The sequence below is a fragment of the Rana temporaria genome, chromosome 13 (genome assembly GCF_905171775.1).
Source record: "Rana temporaria chromosome 13, aRanTem1.1, whole genome shotgun sequence".
Classification (NCBI taxonomy): Eukaryota; Metazoa; Chordata; class Amphibia; order Anura; family Ranidae; genus Rana; species Rana temporaria.
The window spans coordinates 50,124,789-50,144,853 of record NC_053501.1 but is presented as its reverse complement, the minus strand read 5'-3'; the positions used below and the strand labels follow the sequence as shown (position 1 = coordinate 50,144,853).

Below are 20,065 nucleotides of genomic sequence, written 5' to 3'. Positions count from 1 at the left end.
GTCATTGAGTTGCGATATTCAGGTCACGATATCATTCATTGGTCAGCCACAGCGCATAGCTTGTTTAACAAATATTGAATTACTCTGATATATTGTCCTGCTTGGATTTGATCAGCTCAGAGGCTGATCATCCAACCAAATGCTGGGTAGTCGGCTGGACAAATTCCATCTGATTTTTCCAGTCTGAGTAACTTTGCATGCATGCATCCCGTATGTAGTCAGGGTCTATTTAGATAACGTTATCTAACTATTTTAATTTTTATATTGTGTGTTGGTGATTGGTGTCAAAATGTCTGTATTTAGGCGATTGCTAAATTTTTGTATCAATAAACCCCTTTTTTAAGTGGCACGGCCCACATTTGACATCTTTATCTCCGGGAGGATACATCTTTTGTTTTCCCCCCCGGGGGGGTCTTTTTGTATTGCATTGTAATCTGCCAATGGACACCGCACCTTAACTGGTGAGTCCGCAACCAACGGGTTGTGGTGACAAGAAGAACATCCTGCACAGTTAATTAAAATAGTGAGCATAGGACCTGCTCTCCTCTTTTTTTACATTTAAGAGCACTCGGACTGGAAAATGCTGCAAAGTTTGAGACCACGTTTCTTTTACACTTACCCCAGGTAGATGAAAGAGAAGAAAAAAAGCAACAACAGTGAGGAAATGATGAGCCAGCCGTGAATGACCTGGATCAAAAAGAGTGAACATTACTTTCTGAGAAAAGAACGTGGTACATTTGAAGTATTTTTTTTTTTTTTTATAACAAACGTATATTTGAAGTATCCTTGAGACACAATCAGATTAGCCATATGTACTTAATACTACAAGGAACCTCATAAACCACTTTAGTCAACTACCAAGTAGAAACTATTCAACGCATCTCTTGCCTGAAATCATTTTAGGCAATGCCGCTGGTGTCTCCTGGGAGACTTCCAGAAGAGCCAGCAGACATCACAGGTCCCATAGCGTGTTGGGCAGAACACCCTTTTGTCAAACTCTATACTGGAAATTAAAGTGATTCCAATTTTGTTTTTTTACATCAAACATGTCATAATTATCTGGGGGTCCCCCAATGCTCCTGGCTCCTCTTTCCTTCCATATGCCTCCATAGCATGCCACAGAGAATGCATTAAGGCAGGGTTTGACAAATTTGCTTGGAATCTAGGAGCCAGCTAAAAAAGTTAGGAGCCAGAAAACGCACCCCGTCCCGCAGAGCTTGCGCACAGAAGCGAACGCATACGTGAGTAGCGCCCGCATATGTAAACAGTGTTCAAACCACACATGTGAGGCATTGCCACGATTGGCAGAGTGAGAGCAATAATTCTAGCCCTAGACCTCCTCTAACTCAAAACATGCAATCTGTAGAATTTGGAGATTTTAAAGGGTAAAGGTTTGTCGCCATTCCACGAGCGGACGCAATTTTGAAGTGTGACATGTTGGGTATCAATTTACTCGGCGTAACATTATCTTTCACAATATAAAAAAAAATTGGGCTAACTTTACTGTTGTCTTATTTTTTAAATTAAATAACGTGTATTTTTCCCCAAAGAAGTGCGCTTGTAAGACTGCTGCACAAATATGTTGTGACAGAAAGTATTGCAACGACCGCCATTTTATTCTCTAGGGTGTTAGAATAAAAAAATATATATAATGTTTGGGGGCTCTAATTAGAGGGAAGGAGATGGCAGTGAAAACACTGGGGAAGCTCAATTAGAATTGCTGGCCGTTTGCCAACGGCCACCACAAGATGGCGCAAGATCACAGAAGGAAGCTTAGGCCTGCAGAAGGCCGCGGCCTCAATTACCTGCTGGCGCGGCCCAATGCGATCGCACGGCGGGGGCGCACAGAAACACAGGATGGGGTATCCTGTGTCTGTGTGCCCCCACCGCGCGATCGCGTCGGGCCGCGCTGGCCTAAGCTTCCTTCCCCGAGCACCAGGTCGCTAATTCCAGTCACAATTGCGACCGGGCCCCGGGATTTTGTCGAACCTTGCATTAAGGTAAAAAACCTTCTGCCTTTACAACCACTTAAGGAAAGGCCAAAGAAGCAGATTACCAAAGACAAAGTAGCATTTACCCAACAATAGTTTGTCACTCAAAATAAAGGTTACTTCTCCTGCAACTAAAAGCAAAAAGGAAGGCATTCAACCAAAAAATGGTCGCATGTTATGGCAGTTCCAGAATGATCCCATTCCATCAGATCCAAAACCACACAAAATTTCAAGCAAGGTTGGCCTCCCACTTTAAGGCTACCTTAAATTGTTTCTATTAAATACATGCACGATGAACAAAGGCAAATTCAAATAAAAATGACCAATAGATGCCCCCCTCAAAAAAGAAAGTAAATGAGAAAAAAAAAAAAAAAAAAAGCAGCCAAAACACCGCTGGGAAGAAGACGAACACTTCTGGTGGTGATGAATTCCAGGTCCCCCCCCCACCACGTTCAGTTGACCCTTCTGATGATCACCACAACATTACAAGATAGAGTAGTGACAAAAAGAGGGGGAAGGAAAGAAAATACACTGCCAAAAAGTATCAAAAAGGGGTTGTTTCCAGAGCCCCCCCCCCCCCTATTACCAGAGCCCGATTGTTCCAGTGACAGGGACGAGTGCAGTAGCTCCAGACGCCGTCTTGGGTCCTCATTGGATATATTGATAACAGCGGGAGCCATTGGCTCAATCAAATTCAGTAACACGGGGGCAGGGCAGAGTCCTGCTGTATGTGTCAATGTACACAGCAGTAGGACTTAGGGGAGTGCGCCCTCGGAAAGTGGCTCTCCGAGGGGGCACTGGAAAAGAGGAGCCAGGAGCGTTGCAGGGGGACCCCAGAAAAAGGAGGATCGGGCCACTGTGCAAAACCCTTGCAAGTATAAAATGTTTGGACTTTTAAAGCAATAGGGCCTTTTAATGTAATGTTAATCTGAACTCCAGCACTCGTAGAAAGTATTCACCATGACACAATGCAGGATCTCAAAAAGGTCTGTAAATGGTTTTGGACAGATCTCCATCTCATATAGATATTATAGACCTGAAAGGCATGCAGGACTTGACAAGTCTCAGGAAGTAGGCAGCTGATGTGCCTAAAAACCGCTGTTGGCAAAATCATCAAGCAAAAGGCAGACAAGTTATTTAGACAGGATACTAGCAGCTGTATCACTGGTTATTTTAAAACATAGCTGTATCACAGACTATAGCACAGACTATAGCTCAATGAAACAAAGTAGTCAATCAATACTGCATGTTCAAGTTACATGTTGACATGCATTGAAAAAGAATGTATTCCCTTATATATTTTACAATATTAAAAAGGCATATTCGTGGATTCTCTTAAAAACGCTGACATTAGGGATACATTAGTTGCATTTTAAGGAACATAAAGGCACTTTCCATTATGAAAAATAAATGTGAGCGGCGTGTTAACTGTGCATGCTCCAACTACAGCTAGATCAGATGTTCATTCTCAGAGATTTCCGTGATCTCCGATTGCGCAGTCCAGGCCGGGCACCATCTGATAGGGGACTCATATTCATAGAACACCGGGACTGTTGACATTACTTCCAAGATGTCAGCACCCAGCAGTATTCTCTGGGCTTTTATATCCTTATAGTGTTCAGGAGCATGACACCCGTGATCTGCTGATTATAAATGCTCTGCGGGCCCCTTAGACAATAAATATTGCCGGGTAAAAAAAACATGCATGATTTTTTTCTCAAAAGGTGAACTTGAAACTTTAAATGCACAAAGAATACTGTGAAAAGATTTTTGTTGAAATGGTCTGTCTATAACTAACTAAATTATAATGAAATGCATAAAATGTGATTGATAATTTCCTATACTGGGTGCCTTACTATCAGTAATCCCACTGAAGAAACAAGCCCTAAAAGTAAAAAAAAAATTTACCAAAAAAAAAAAAAAAACAACATCATCCCTAAAACGCAAGGACTGATAAAAGAAATAAAACAATTCTGGTCATGAAGTGCTCTGTGCTCCTTGTTACATGTCTTAAAACTACACATGGTGATCTATGAAACGGACCGAGCCAGCAAACAAAGGCAATTTTCCAAACTAATTTTGTCTAATCACAAAACACAGGCTTGTTTCCTCAAATAAAATGTGCCCAGGGCAATTTGTGTCTTATTATTCAACAATGTTCTTGTTGTCACTTTACACTGTCATCTCAAACTAAGAAATGCATTAGTTGTGAGAAGTAAAATTGCTGAAAGCTACCATTTTACCCACAATTCATATGGTTGCCCAACATTCTGAACATAGTCTATGGTTCAGCTTGCATTCTCCCTGTAGGCACATTTCTGGGTGGTTAGGTTATTTTGACTTTGAAAATGCATTTTTACATTGTATTAGTCCTTGACGTGGTCTTGCAACATTTTTGAGAGGTGCAGAGAAGCCCCAAGGGTAAGGTCCGACTACAAATATTTTATGAAAAATACCAGAACATTTTCAGATAATTTATATGCAGGTATATCTCCAACTGAATCTACAAGCTAGCTGGAACCTGAATTAACAATATAGAATAGTTACTGCAAGCAAACACATCACAGCAACCCTTGAGCCCAATTCCTCCCAAAACATTTTTTTTGTTTTGCATATAGTGGGGAAGGGTTCCACCTATCCTCCTAGGTTCTCATTCTAATGTGCATCCAGGACTTGCATACACAGAGCCCCTTATCACACTTGCATGCATTTTAGTGCAGGAAATTGGACATCTTAAAAAATGAAAGGGCAACAAAAGGAAAAAATAAAAATCAGTCCTGTGTAGCTGGGTTTAAATCTGTGCCCTGCAACTTTTTAATTCATCATTTGCTTTTTTTGGGCACATGAGTTTTAAAGGGGTTGTAAAGCTACAATTTTTTTTCCCCCTAAATAGCTTCCTTTACCCAAGTGCAGTCCTCCTTCACTTACCTCATCATTCCATTTTGCTTTTAAATGTCCTTATTCCTTCTGAGAAATCCTCACTTCCTGTTCTTCTGTCTGTAACTCACCACAGTAATGCAAGGCTTTCTCCCTGGTGTGGAGTGTCGAGCTCGCCCCCCTCCCTTGGACTACAGGAGAGTCAGGACGCCCACCAACACACAGCTCCTTTCTCCATCTGCAACGTAGAGAGCGTCCTGACTCTCCTGTAGTCCAAGGGAGGGGGTGAGCATGACACTCCACACCAGGGAGAAAGCCTTGCATTACTGTGTGTAGTTACAGACAGAACAGGAAGTGAGGATTTCTCAGAAGAAATGAGGACATTTAAAAGCAAAATGGAAGGATGAGGTAAGTGAAAGAGGACTGCACTAAGGTAAAGGAAGCTATTTAGGAGAAAAAAAACTGTACCTTTACAACCCCTTTAAGTTCTAGATAGCACAGTATGCTAAAGCAAATGCATCTTTCCCACGGAAAGCTCCTATTATAAAGGTTTCTCAGCTTTCAAGAAGTATGTATGGCCAAAGCTATTTTGGCTATACTTCTCCTGTGGGTCACATGAATTCACTTGGTTCTGCACCCAGATTCAGCTGACAGTGGGCTGATGTCACAGATCCAGCCCAGGCTCTGCAGGGATCCTTCCAGATGCCTGTCAGACAGCTGGCTCAGCCTCTTAGCGTGCTACTGAGAGCCTGAGCCAGCCGTTTCTGCCCCTCCATAGCCTCAGTGAGTGCTGAGGGACAGAGCAGAAGGTGGTAAGTTATAGTCACCACTTTCTGCCCACTGAAGACCGAGAACCAATCAAACAGAGGTCTTTGATCGTTCTCAGTCTTCTTCCTCAGCGGGGGACAGATGCAGCATCCACCTAGGTTACCATGTATATTTTTTTGAAAACCTGCACTTCTCTTTCAAGAAGCTTTTGGGCTGTATTTCTGGCATATGCTGCTCTACTGTCAAAGTTATGCTATGAAAAACACCCTCAGGCCCCTTTCACACTGGGGCGTTATTCGAGCGAAGCCTCATATGCAATCCCAATGTGCTGGTAAAGCACCACCAAGACCCTAACGTTTTTGCAGTGCCTCAGTGTGAAAGGGTAAAGAGTTTTTACAGCGCTTTCAATTTATTTCAATGTAGAGGGGCGTTTTTGGAGCGTTTTTCAGCGCCCAAAAGCTGCGCCAAAGATGCTGCTTGCAGGACTCAGTGTGAAAGGGTCCATTAAGATGCATGGAGAGCATTTTAATAGCGCTATTTTTAATGTTAAAACGCTGTAAAAACACTTCAGTGTGAAAGGGGTCTCATTGCTTGCATAAGTTTTAAAAGAGAAAAAAAAAGAAGAAAAAAAAAAAAGAAGAAGTTATGCAGGATACTTTAAATGTTTTAGAAATCCTGCTGGTGGAAGCTGCCAACAAGAATGTAGGCTGCAGTTTAAAATAATTTGTTCATATTATTCTCAAACTATAGTCCGTCCGTATTGTATTTTCTTTTCCATGCATGGGATCGAGTTTTCTTTGGAAAGCGAAGCTTTACCTCATTCACCAAGCTCTGGAGCAACTTTGCCTTTAATAAATTGCCGCCAAATCAAAATGAACATAAACCTAAAAAAATGTTTTGCTATATTACAAGGAACATCCAGAAATGTTTACTGTGCTCTGAAAAAGTTTCAATTCATTTTACACAGAGTAGTTCACTTCCTGTCCTAGGCACCTCTATAGTTAAAGGATCAAAGCAGTGCATCTGCTAAAATATCAGCTACAAGAGCCTACAGGCAATACCGGTGAGTGGTCCTTTGCCCTCTGGCTGCCTTTTTGGAGGTAAAGCTTCTCAGGTTTTTTTTCTTGTTAAACACTGTCCACTGGCTTTACAGGCAGAGTTCGACGAATTACAGGTCGCAATTACAACTAGAGTTAGCGACCTGGCGAAGCATAGGCCTGCAGAAGGCCGCAAAGCCGCGGCCTCAATTACCGACCGGCGTGGCCCGACGCTATCGCGTGGCGGGGGCCCATGGAGACACAGGATACCCCATCCTGTGTCTCTGTGCGCCCCCACCGTGTGATCCCATCGGGCCACGCTGGCCCGTAATTGAGGCCGCGGCTTTGCCTTCCTTCTGTGATCTGGAGCCATCTTGTGGTAACCGCTGGTATGACAAGACAACCAGCAATACAAATGGAATAAACAAGTGGGTGACTAAAGCGCTAGCCAACAGTGAAAATTAAAAGTGACCCGTGAAAAACAAAATGCTGCTCAAATCTAAAATGTGCTAACAACAAATAAAGGTCTGAATAAAGAATGATGAGCGCAAACTAAAAATCTAAAAGTGAATATAAAGACAGTCCACAGGGGACTGATAACAATCAATAAAGATATGCAGTGAATTCAAAATTAGTGAAATAACCCAAAACTGATAATAAATCCAAAAATAAAAGTCCAAATATATAAATCAAAGTTTGGATAAATCAATCTGGTGTGCCAGTGATAAACAAAACTTCTGCACTTGTAGTCTGATGAAGTCACGTGTCGTGACGTAATGCATAAGGTTAGACGTGACCGGAAGTGACGCGACACCCTGACCGTCCACCGGAAGTGCCGCTGTTTGGCGTTTTATTCGTTTTTTCAATGTAAGCACATTTTTACCTTTATTAAATTTTAAAGTGCTTGCATACTTCACCATGAGAGCTTTTTATTTCTACATTTGCTCCTGATACACCTTGTGGCTATCCTGTGGAGTCGACTTCACTGCGCCTGGACCTATACTGGTATTGGATACAGAGAACGCCCCTCGACTCTATCTCAGCACTGGGAAGATTCTGTGCAACACGAGTTATCCACTGTTTGGATTCTGTTCCAGTTTTGGGAGGATTTCGTTGACACGCATGACCTAGTGTCTGGAGGTAAGCGCTCTGTGAGCGCAGGCTAAGCAAAGAGTTATCAAGATTGTCCACATTGATGCCCGAAGTGCAGAAGTTTTGTTTATCACTGGCACACCAGATTGATTTATCCAAACTTTGATTTATATATTTGGACTTTTATTTTTGGATTTATTAATCAGTTTTGGGTTATTTCACTAATTTTGAATTCACTGCATATCTTTATTGATTGTTATCAGTCCCCTATGGACTGTCTTTATATTCACTTTTAGATTTTTAGTTTGCGCTCATCATTCTTTATTCAATACAAATGGAGCTTCCCCTGTGTTTTCACTGCCATCTCCTTCCCTCCAATTAGAACCCCAAACATTATATATTTTTTATGCCAACACCCTAGAGAATAAAATGGCGGTTGTTGCAATACTTTGTCACACCGTATTTGCGTAGCGGTCTTACAAGCGCACTTTTTTGGGAAAAAATACACTTTAAATACACTTTAATTAAAAAAATAAGACAATAGTAAAGTTAGCCCAATTTTTTTTTTTTTATATTGGGAAGGAGGTTACTCCTAACATGTCACGCTTCATAATTTCGTCCGCTCGTGGAATGGCGTCAAACTTTTACCCTTTAAAATCTCCATAGGCGACGTTCAAATAAATTCTACAGGTTGCATGAGTTACAGAGGAGGTCTAGGGCTAGAATCATTTCTCACGCTCTCACATGTGTGGTTTAAACACCGCTTTCATATGTGGGCGCTACTTACGTATGCGTTCGCTTCTGCGCGCAAGCTCGGCAGGATGGGGCACGTTTCTGGCTCCTAACTTTTTTAGCTGGCTCCTAGATTCCAAGCAAAATTTGTCAAACCCTGTCTACAGGAGTAGAAATTCCACAAACCATTACCTGTACAATATTTTGAACCCTAACCCATGATAATTTTGGAAATATATATTTCTGTAGCCAATTTTTATCTCCAAATAGCCAATGATTACATTATATAGCCTGTTTTTCAAACACCGCTGAAAACGAGTAAAAATTAAATTTTACCAACAATTTAAAAAATTTCAGATCTTCTTTCCATTGAAACAATTACTATATTTATTGGCGTATAACACGTGTCGAGGCATAGCACACTACAATTTAAAATTTAAGAGGGAAGTTTTTTTTTTTTTTTTTTAAATAAACCACTTTGAAGCAAAATAATGGTCAGTGAGCATCAATCCAGCATAATTAGTGCCCATCTGCAGCTTCAGTGCAGCCCGATCTGTGCCCCGCTGCAGCCTTGCTCCTCACTGCAGCTTGTTCAGTGCCCATCTGCAGTCTCACCTTTGCCATTAGTTTCCAGATTATCCCTGCTGTCTCTGAGGGAAGAGGAGGAGTGGGCGCCGCTGAATTACATAGAGCCACAATCTCCTTCCTGTGTACCCGACGCTCAGTCACTCACAGCCACGCCCCCTGCTCATATGACAGACAGTACAGTGGTCCAATGCGGGGCCAGGAGGCGTGGCTGTGCGTGACTGAGCGCCGGGTACACAGGAAGGAGATTGCGGCTCTATGCAATTCAGCGGAACTCGCTCCTCTTTCCTCAGACGGCAGGGATTGGCGTATAACACGCACCCACTATTTCCCCCTGATTTTAAGGGGAAAAGGTGCGTGTTATACCCAAGCGGTTGTCTCCGCTGCTTACCAGACCTGCCGGTACCGGCGGAGATGATCGCGCACTCTCGCCGATGCCTGGCTACTGATTGAGGGGGAAGATGGCCCCCGCTCGGCTCCATAGCATGGGAGGGCAGAAGCGATGTCAAAATTCACTTCCACCCATAGATCTTAAAAATTTGAATTTTTGTTATTGCATTTTAGTGTAAATATGAGATCTACGGTCTTTTTGGCCCCAGATCTTATATTTAATAGGTCCTGTCATGCTTTTTTTCTACACTCTGTTCCAAATTATTATGCAAATTCTATTTCAGTGTCACAAAGATTAAATGTTTTGTTTTTCAGTTTAACTCATGGATGGGCATTGTGTCTCAGGCTGGGCTCACACTGGTACGGTAAACGCTCAGACATTGGGAGCTCATATCGCATGAGGTGTGAAAAAATCAATGTTTCCCTATGGGAGCCATCTTAACTGGTCCGACACATGTCGGTCCGACTATTAAAATGCTCCCTGTAATACTTTGGTCCGATTTTGATCCTACTTCAGCCCATTGAATATCATTGAAGTCGGATCAAAGTCGGAACGCCGTCATGCATGCTCCGACTTTGGCATGCGACTTGTACTCTGCTGATCTTGAGGGAACTCCACGCCAAACTTTAAATAAAAGACCGGCATGGGTTCCCCCTCCAAGAGCATACCAGGCCCTTGGGTCTGATATGGATCTAAAGGGGGGGGGGGGGGGGAACGGCGTTGGGGTTTCCCCCCAAAATCCATTTGAGACCCTTATCCGAGCACGCAGCCCGGCCGGTCAGGAAAGGGGGTGGGGATGAGCGAGCGCCCCCCCCCCCTCCTGTACCGTACCAGGCCGCATGCCCTCAACATGGGGGGTTGGGTGCTTTGGGGCAAATATGGTGGTTCCCATAACTGAACAAATTGAGGAGTAAATTGCCTGAGTAAACCATGTGGCCAGTGAGGTCAGACCACAAATATAAAAAAAGGGGGGGCGCTGAGTTAAATTATGTCCTCAAATGGACACAAAAAAAATAAAAATAAAAAAATACATAAAATAGCTTGCATCAAATGGATGACAGTATTTAGGACCAAATAAAGAGATTTTTAATACAGCTTACCTGTAAAATCTTTTTCTTGGAGTACATCACGGGACACAGAGCGGCATTCATTACTATATGGGTTATATGGAGTACCTTCAGGTGTAGACACTGGCAATCTTCAAACAGGAAATGCCCCTCCCTATATAACCCCCTCCCATAGGAGGAGTACCTCAGTTTTGTAGCAAGCAGTATGCCTCCCAAAATGGTCCTCAAAAAAGAGGGGTGGGAGCTCTGTGTCCCGTGATGTACTCCAAGAAAAAGATTTTACAGGTAAGCTGTATTAAAAATCTCTTTTTCTTTATCGTTACATCACGGGACACAGAGCGGCATTCATTACTATATGGGATGTCCCAAAGCAATGCTTACAATGAGGGGAGGGAGAACATCTCCAAGACAAAAGGATTTAATTTAGAGATATACTCAAATCATAATAAATCCAACTTATTTGAGAAAAATAATCTTAAATTTTAAATTTAACTCAAAAAAAGAGGAGCCCCCGGAATCCGAGGGTCTCAAACTGCAGCCTGCAGCACTGCCTGCCCGAAGGCAGTATCAGTATTCCTTCTTACGTCCAACTTGTAGAATTTTGTAAATGTGTGGACAGAAGACCAGGTTGCCGCCTTGCAAACTTGAGCCATAGAGATCTGGTGGTGTGCTGCCCAGGAGGCGCCCATGGCTCTAGTAGAATGAGCCCTTAATAATACTGGAGGAGGCAACCCTTTCAAGCCGTAGGCATGAGTGATCAATTGCTTAATCCACCTAGAGATGGTGGACTTTGCAGCTGCCTGCCCCTTCTTGGGCCCATCCGGTAGAATAAACAGCACATCTGTTTTCCGGATCTTCTCTGTAGCTTTAAGATAGGCCTTCATGGCCCTGACAATATCCAAGGTATGCAGCAACCCTTCCTTTCTGGAAGTAGGTTTAGGGAAGAAGGATGGTAATACCAAATCCTGGTTCAAATGAAAACTGGATATGACCTTCGGTATATGGATGAGGGCGGAGAACGACCTTGTCCTTATGAAATATAAGATATGGTTCCTTACAGGATAAGGCTGCCAGTTCCGAAACTCTTCTTGCGGAAACTATGGCAACCAAAAACACCAACTTCCTTGTCAGTAGAACCAAAGGAACTTCAGCCAACGGCTCAAACGGTTGTTTCTGTAAACTCGACAGAACAAGATTTAAATCCCACGGACAAAGCGGGGATTTAACTGGAGGTTTAATACGCAAGACCCCTTGAAGGAAGGTCTTAACCAGCGAGTGGGTGGCCAGCGGCCGCTGAAACCACACTGACAGGGCAGAAATCTGTCCTTTGATTGTGCTTAATGCCAATCCTTTATCCACTCCTAGCTGGAGAAAACTTAAAACTCTATCTATGGTGAACTTGCGAGGAAGCCATAGCTTGGACTCGCACCAGCCTATATAGGCCTTCCAGACCCTGTGATAAATCACCCTAGAGACCGGTTTCCTGGCTCTGATTAGGGTAGAGATTACTTTCTGAGACAGACCTCTACCCCTGAGAATCAAGGATTCAGCTTCCAGGCCGTCAAATTTAGATGCCGTAAGGCAGGGTGGAGGATCGGACCTTGCGATAGCAGGTCTGGCCTTAGAGGCAGAGTCCAAGGGTTTCCCACTACCATCCTTAGGATTAGTGAGTACCAAGCCCTTCTGGGCCATGCTGGAGCTACCAGGATAACTGGTATGTGCTCCACCCGGATCCTGCGCAGCAGGCGGGGTAGTAACTGGAGCGGGGGAAACGCATAAAGAAGCTTGAACTGATGCCAAGGGCAAACCAGAGCATCGGTTCCGCAGGCCATCGGATCCCTTGAGCGGGACATGAACCTGTCTAGCTTCTTGTTGAGTCTCGATGCCATGATATCCACGTCCGGCACTCCCCATCTTTGGCAGAGTGCTTGAAAGACTTGTGGATGCAGAGACCATTCCCCCGGCCATAGAGTCTGGCGGCTTAAGAAGTCCGCCTGAAAGTTGTCCACTCCGGGAATGAATATTGCCGATATGCAGGGCACATGAGCCTCTGCCCATAGGAGAATCAAGCTCACTTCTCTCTGAGCGGCCTGACTCCTGGTCCCCCCTTGGTGATTTATGTATGCCACTGCCGTGGCATTGTCTGATTGAATTCTCACCGGGAGCCCCTGCAATTTCGACGTCCAAGCCCTGAGGGCTAGTCGAACAGCTCTGAGCTCCAAGATGTTGATGGGTAAAAGCTTCTCTGGCTTTGCCCAAATACCTTGGCGAGTGGAACCATCCACAATCGCTCCCCAGCCCGTCAGGCTGGCGTCTGTGGTCACTATCTTCCAAGCCACTGGGCTGAAAGATTTTCCCTTCAGTAGATTCTGAGGGTCTAACCACCAACACAGACTTTGCCGGACTCTTGATGAGAGAGGCAACGGGATATCCAAGGCCTGTGGCCTTCTGCTCCATGCTGACAGGATGGCTGCCTGCAGGATGCGAGTGTGGCTCTGGGCGTATGGCACCGCCTCGAAAGTAGCCACCATCTTGCCTAGTAATCTCATACATAGGCGAATAGTCGGTTCTTTCTTGCTTAGAACCAGTAGGATTAATTCCTTGATGGCTTTGACCTTCCTCAGAGGTAGGAACACCCCTTGTTGTTCCGTGTCTAATCTCATGCCGAGATATTCCAACTGCCTTGTGGGCTGGAATGCTGACTTTTCTCGATTTAGGACCCAGCCGAACCTCTCGAGGTATTGGACCGTGAGGGCCACTGCTCGTTCCAAGCCGGGAGACGAGTGGTCTATGACTAGGAGGTCGTCCAGGTATGCTAGGATCGTGACCCCTTGGATCCTTAGTTTGGCTAGGATTGGAGCTAGGACCTTCGTGAACACCCGGGGGGCCGTAGCCAACCCGAAGGGAAGCGCCACGAATTGGAAATGACGCGAAGCCACCATAAAGCGTAGATATCTTTGATGTGGCTGATAAATTGGAACATGAAGGTAGGCATCCTTTATGTCTATGGACGCCATGAAGTCGTCTTTTTGGAGTGTGGCAGCTGCTGACCGCACGGATTCCATCCGAAATGAGCGGACTTTTAAGTATGCATTTACCATCTTTAGGTCCAAAATTGGCCTGACATCTCCATTGGGCTTTAGGATGATGAATAGGTTGGAGTAGAAACCCAGCCCCTGTTCCAGGACTGGTACCTCTACTATTACTTCCTGGGAAAGTAGACGATCTAGAGCCGACCTTAATGCGGCTCCTTTCTCCAGATCGTTTGGAATCCTCGACTCCTGGAAATGAGGAGGAGGAAACCTTAGGAATTCTAGCTTGTAGCCTGTGGCCACGGAAGACCGTACCCACTCGTCGGGAATGCTGGCTTCCCAAATCTCCGAAAAGAGTCGCAGCCTTCCCCCCACCTTCGTGGGTGGGGGCGCCCCTTCATGAGGTAGACTTGGGGGCTGGTTTTGCTGGCTTGCGAAACCACTGCCTCTTGCCCCTAACAGCCTGTCCTTGTGATCTGCTGTTGAAGCCGAAGTTTGTTCTTGCAGGAGGCCGTCGATACTGCTTGGTATTAGAGGGCCCCTGCCCAGGGGAGGACTGTCGTTTAAACGCAGGTCCCTGAACCCTCTTCTTAGTTGGCAAGAGAGTACTCTTGCCGCTTGAAATGGTCTGAATGTATTTATCTAAGTCCTCTCCGAAGAGCCGTCCTCCATGGAAGGGAAACCCTGCCAGGAGCTTCTTGCATGGGGGCTCAGCCTCCCAGCTTTTTAACCATAAGAGTCTTCTCATATGGATAAGGGATAATGATAAACGTGACGCTTGTTGGATAGAATCCTTGATTGCGTCTACCGTAAAACATATGGCCTTAGGGACATCCGAAAATTCTTCTGCCTGCTCGGCAGGAATAAGTTCAAGCATTTGCTTAAATTGATCCGATAAAGCTTGAGCGACTCCAATCGCAGCCACGGCTGGCTGTACTACTGCCCCTGCAGAAGTGAAGGAGTTCTTAAGTAGGGCTTCCAAGCGTCTATCAACTGGATCTTTGAAAACCTGTACGTTTTCTACAGGACATGTTAACGATTTGTTAACACATGAGATGGCTGCGTCTACTGCAGGAGAAGCCCATCTCTTGGAAAACTTTTCTTCCATAGGATATAAGACAGAAAATTTCTTAGGTGGAAAGAAAACCTTGTCTGGTTTGTTCCACTCTTGGAATAAGACTTCCTCCAATAGAGGATGGATCGGAAACACAGCACTGCTTTGAGGCGCCCTCAGTGAGCCCAAAGCTGAAACCGTCGATACCTGGAGATCTGGTACAGGCAGGTTGAATGCCTTATGGACCAAGTCCGTCAAGCCCTGAATCCACCAGCTCTCCCTCAGGGAGACTGCCCCAGACTCCTCTGTATCCGGATCTTCGATCCCTGAACCTACTTGGTCTCTGTCCAAGAGGTCCAATTCCCCAGAGGAAAGGACCTCCTCTTCCGAGGGTCCGCGCACGGGTGACGGAGATCTATTCCGCTTACTACCCCGCATGGCTGCGGCTATCATTTCTCCCATGCTTCTCCGCATCTCATTTAAAGAGGCGAGTAACACCTCCTCCGTGACCACCTTAGGGTTGGGTTGACTCGCGTCAGCTCTAGCCCCAGACCCCGATGGCCCAAAGGCTCCCTGTGGGGAAAGCAGCGGCATAGCTCTATCCGAGACCTCAGATTCTGCGGGGGAATCCCCACCTTTTGTACCCTCTGATCTTGATGCCATGGTACAATACCGAGGTACACCTGCTACTTATTGGTACCTGGGACTTATAATAGTTAAATGCCCAAACACCTGTTTGGGGAATAAAAAATGTTTCCTCTACCCTAGATGACACTTTTTTTTTTTTTTTTTTTCAAAGAAAAACTTTTCTTTTTTTTTTTTTTTTTTTCAATCTAGGCAAGAAAAAACATTCTATCCCCCTGAGTAGTATTGCCAAAGAAAAGACTATGAGATGGAAAAGAAAACCAGCCTATTCCTAGGCTAAACCACAATCTTCTGAAGACTGTAGTATTCTTTCTGGCCACTGTGTGTCCTCAGCGCCCCGTGCTTCACTCCAGTCCTTCCTCCCTTAAGCCAGAGAAATGAATGAGCTGTGGCATCTAAGGAAGGGCCGCCCCTTCCTTTAAACCACTGACCCGCCCTTCCCCCCCAGCTAAAACGGCGCCAAATGCGTCTATAACACGTGCACGCGCGCCCGCCGACGGGGGGCGGGGTTGGGAGGAAGGGCCTCTCTGTTCCTGCAGCCGCAGGCCTGGAACACACGAGGAGGTCAGCGTTTTGCCTGCCTTGCAGGCATGAGGGAGAGGACTGGATAGAGCATCGCCTGGAGGCTTGCAGGTAAGCATAGCTCTCTGACACACACATACACTTGTACATAAAAGGCCCCACTCACAGCTTTTCCAACACTACCAGGGAGGTCACTTTTTATGGGGAAATATAACATATAGAGCCATCCTATCTTCATGATATGTGACTGGTTTGCCAGATGCAATGCATAACCTTAGGCATGTCCCCTGTGACCTCCCAGAAAAAACTTGCTAAGAGCCAAGCTCCGCAGGTTTTTCCCCTTACTTACCTGCTCCATGCCGCAGGACTTTGCCAAGCAAGAGGTCCAATCTTCCCCCATCTCCGTGGGGATGTCTAGACCTTCAGGCCCTGGGAACCTTCTTCTTCCATGAAGGATCCACTGTCCTGGGCCCATACAGCACCCTGGCAAACAGAAAACATTAGGCGCCCCAAAGGTTTTCTAAGTTCTGGGCCCAGGGTCCAGCTCTCTTAAAAAGAAAGCATTATGGGCTATACCCCAAGGGTTTGGGGTCCGGTTACTGACCACTTTAGCGCGCAGGCTTTTTTGGACAGAACCGGTAGCTCACCTAATCCCAAGGATGCGGAGGCAAGCTAAACCATGACTAACACCTAAGACACTGGCGTAAAAACTGAGGTACTCCTCCTATGGGAGGGGGTTATATAGGGAGGGGCATTTCCTGTTTGAAGATTGCCAGTGTCTACACCTGAAGGTACTCCATATAACCCATATAGTAATGAATGCCGCTCTGTGTCCCGTGATGTAACGATAAAGAAAACTCAATGAACATAGAACGATTACATAGGTCTAAAGTTCAACAGTGTATAGGACTCATAATGACCTGCAAAATCAAGTGATGCCCCGATACTATGGCTAGGGAAAACGCAAACAAGACTTTTACAAACTGCTTGGGGCAAAACAAGCAGTAGAGAATTTTAAGAATCTATTTAAAAACATGCTATGGCATGTGTTCCCCACTGACAATGATGCTTAGTCTGAGCATTTAAAAAGGGGCAGAATACTGTGGTACTAGTTTGATTCTGTTACAGTTTCAAGTTTGAAACTGTGTTCAAGCCGAGTCTCTTATGCCCTGTACACACGATTCGAATATCGTACGATAATTGGATCGTTGGTACAGAGATTTCGAGAGCGGATCATGACAGTTCATCCGATATTATTTTAATCGGACATGCACGAAAATTTCTTGTACGGTACCAGATCGTACGATTTTCATTTAATCAGTACAGTTCTTGTCCGAAAATACTATACAAATACATTACAACACATGACACCACTTCCGATTTTTTTTCTGTCGTACGAGAATTTGTAACTTTAAAGCGGGGGTTCATCCAAAAAACAAAGTTTTTAACATTAGATTGAGGCTAATTGTGGGAAGCACAACGTCGGTGCGCAGGCACCGTATAGAGCCGCACCGACGTTCGGCTTCTTTCGGCAACGCGTGACGCGCTGTATGCGACGGTCGGAAGCCTGTCAATCAAATAGGAACGCCCAGTCCCGAAGGTCATACCCGGAAGCCACGGAGAACATCCATCTCTAAAAAGGTATGTACTTTATGGATTTAAAAAACACACCCGATTGTGCTTCCCACAATTAGCCTCAATCTAATGTTAAAAAAAAAAATTTGGGTGAACCCCTGCTTTAATAACCTAATTTCTACTTGCGACTAGTAAGCGAAAAAAGTTGTACGATCTGTCGTACGATATTCGGATCGTGTGTACAGGGAATTACGCAAAAAGCTGGACTAAAACAGAGTACAATATACATAACACCTTATTTCGAACAGTCCTCTTTTTAGATATATATTAGAATAGAAGTAGAAGGTAGACATTACCTTATAACACCTATACTTGTAGAGTACCACTAGGAGAATGGTCATGACAATGATTACACTGATCATGATTGCAGCATTAAGAATGGAGTTGAGAGCCCTCTGTCCCACAGTTTCAGTATCTTCTGTGAATGGAGTGTAAATTCTAGAGGGAAAAAAAATAAAAAAAAAAATTGAGAATGCCGCAGGAATTTGCATACAATCCTAAATTTAGATATTTTCAAGTTTCAAATCAGCTTTTGATATGTGCAATCACAGCAAACATATCTGCAAAAATATGATCTTCACAATTATAAATGTGTCTTGTTAAAACACACACACCTATATATATATATATATATATATATATATATATATATATATATATATATACACACACACACATATACATATATATACACACACATATACATACACACACATATATATATTACACACATTATATTTATATATATATATATATATATATATATATATATATATATATATATATATATATATATATATATATATATATATATATATATATATATATATATATATATATATAATGTGTGTATGTGTAATATATATATATATATATATATATATATATATATATATATATATATATATATATATATATATAATGTGTGTATGTGTAATATATATATATATATATACACACATATATATACACATACATATACACACACACACACACACACGCATTAGGTAACTGACATCGTTGCCAGAGAAAGCATTATGATTTAGGCCTGCTTTGCTTCTCAAGTCTGTGGCAGCCTGAATGTTGCTCATTAAAAACACAACCCATTTACAACTGTGTGTATCCTGTCCATGTGAGGGGGGGTATGCAATTTTAACTAGAACGGCATAATGTGCATAATATTTTGAGGAAGTACGGTCAACTCTCCTGAAGAGACACAGAGGCTCTTACCCTTCCAATTGTTGTATACACTATCACTTTCCTAATAGTTTCTCCTGACACATGCAGTCCTGTAACAAGAGCTTGATCATAAAAACAGAGGTGGACCCTCAATGGACACCAAGAAATGGATTTTATGGTAGATACAAAAATGCACAAATAAAAACAGTGAGCAGCAAAAACTAAAAAAGGATATCCTCTCTAATGATATGTGGTTTGCTATAATTTACTAAAGTGAGCAAAAAAACAAAATCAATATATAAAAAAAAGTAGTCCACAGTGAATAAATTAAAATCGGTCCCCTTTAAGAAGAACATAGTATACCCGGATGCAGGGGATGCCACAGGAGCATTGTTTGGGATTGAAGGTTGGTCCGAACGGAGGTGGCGGTGGTGCAGGACGGATGACAGGCCGTCCTCGGTTACCCGCACTGCTGTACCTACCTATAGGCTTGGTTTAAATATGTCACTACACGGCTTCGGCTGGACACTTCGTGTAACTGCCATCTCCATGTGTGTATCTGCTTATGACAACTGTTCTGTATTTTCGCTGTGGTCCATGTGGGCCGGTCTTCTATTTTGTATAAATAAATAAAATAAAAAAAATAAAAAAAAAAGGGAGCATTGTAAAAGGTTCCCTCTTCATCCAATTTCGCCAGTGAACCCATCACTACAGTGAAGACAAGATTTAGGCTTACAAAAAAAAAAAAAAGGACTCCCTTATTCAGTGGTTTAAGCGCTTTAACTACTTGCCCCCCGGACCATATTGCTGGTCAAAGACCAGAGCACTTTTTGCGATTCGGGACTGCGACGCTTTAACTGACAATTGCGCGGTCGTGCGACGTGGCTCCCAAACAAAATTGGCGTCCTTTTTTTCCCACAAATAGAGCTTTCTTTTGGTGGTATTTGATCACCTCTGCGGTTTTTATTTTTTGCGCCATAAACAAAAATAGAGCGACAATTTTGAAAAAAAATTATATTTTTTAAATTTTGCTGTAATAAATATCCCCCAAAAATATATAAAAAAAATTTTTTTTTCTTAGTTTAGGCCGATACGTATTCTTCTACATATTTTTCGTAAAAAAAATCGCAATAAGCGTTTATTGATTGGTTTGCGCAAAAGTTATAGCGTTTACAAAATAGGGGGTATTTTTATGGCATTTTTATTAATATATTTTTTTTACTAGTAATGGCGGCGATCAGCGATTTTTTTTCGTTACTGCGACATTATGGCGGACACTTCGGACACTTTTGACAAATTTTTGGGACCATTGGCATTTTTATAGCGATCAGTGCTATAAAAATGCATTAGATTACTATAAAAATGCCACTGGCAGTGAAGGGGTTAACACTAGGGGGCGGGGAAGGGGTTAAGTATGCCTGGGTGTGTTCTTACTGTGGGGGGGGGGGGTGGCCTCAC

At 43.6% G+C, this 20,065-nt stretch overlaps 1 protein-coding gene across 3 annotated transcripts in view; it reads right to left on the bottom strand.

Moving 5' to 3' along the window:
* PSEN1 (presenilin 1) overlaps positions 1 to 20,065 on the bottom strand; it is an 83,667-nt gene that overhangs the window by 20,623 nt on the left and 42,979 nt on the right. For all 3 annotated transcript variants that reach the window (XM_040332760.1, XM_040332761.1, XM_040332762.1), the window contains 2 exons: positions 17,725 to 17,866; positions 620 to 687 (listed from right to left, as the gene is read on the bottom strand). In XM_040332760.1, coding sequence (XP_040188694.1) covers positions 620 to 687; positions 17,725 to 17,866 — 210 coding nt within the window. The remainder of the gene's footprint in view (positions 1 to 619; positions 688 to 17,724; positions 17,867 to 20,065) is intronic.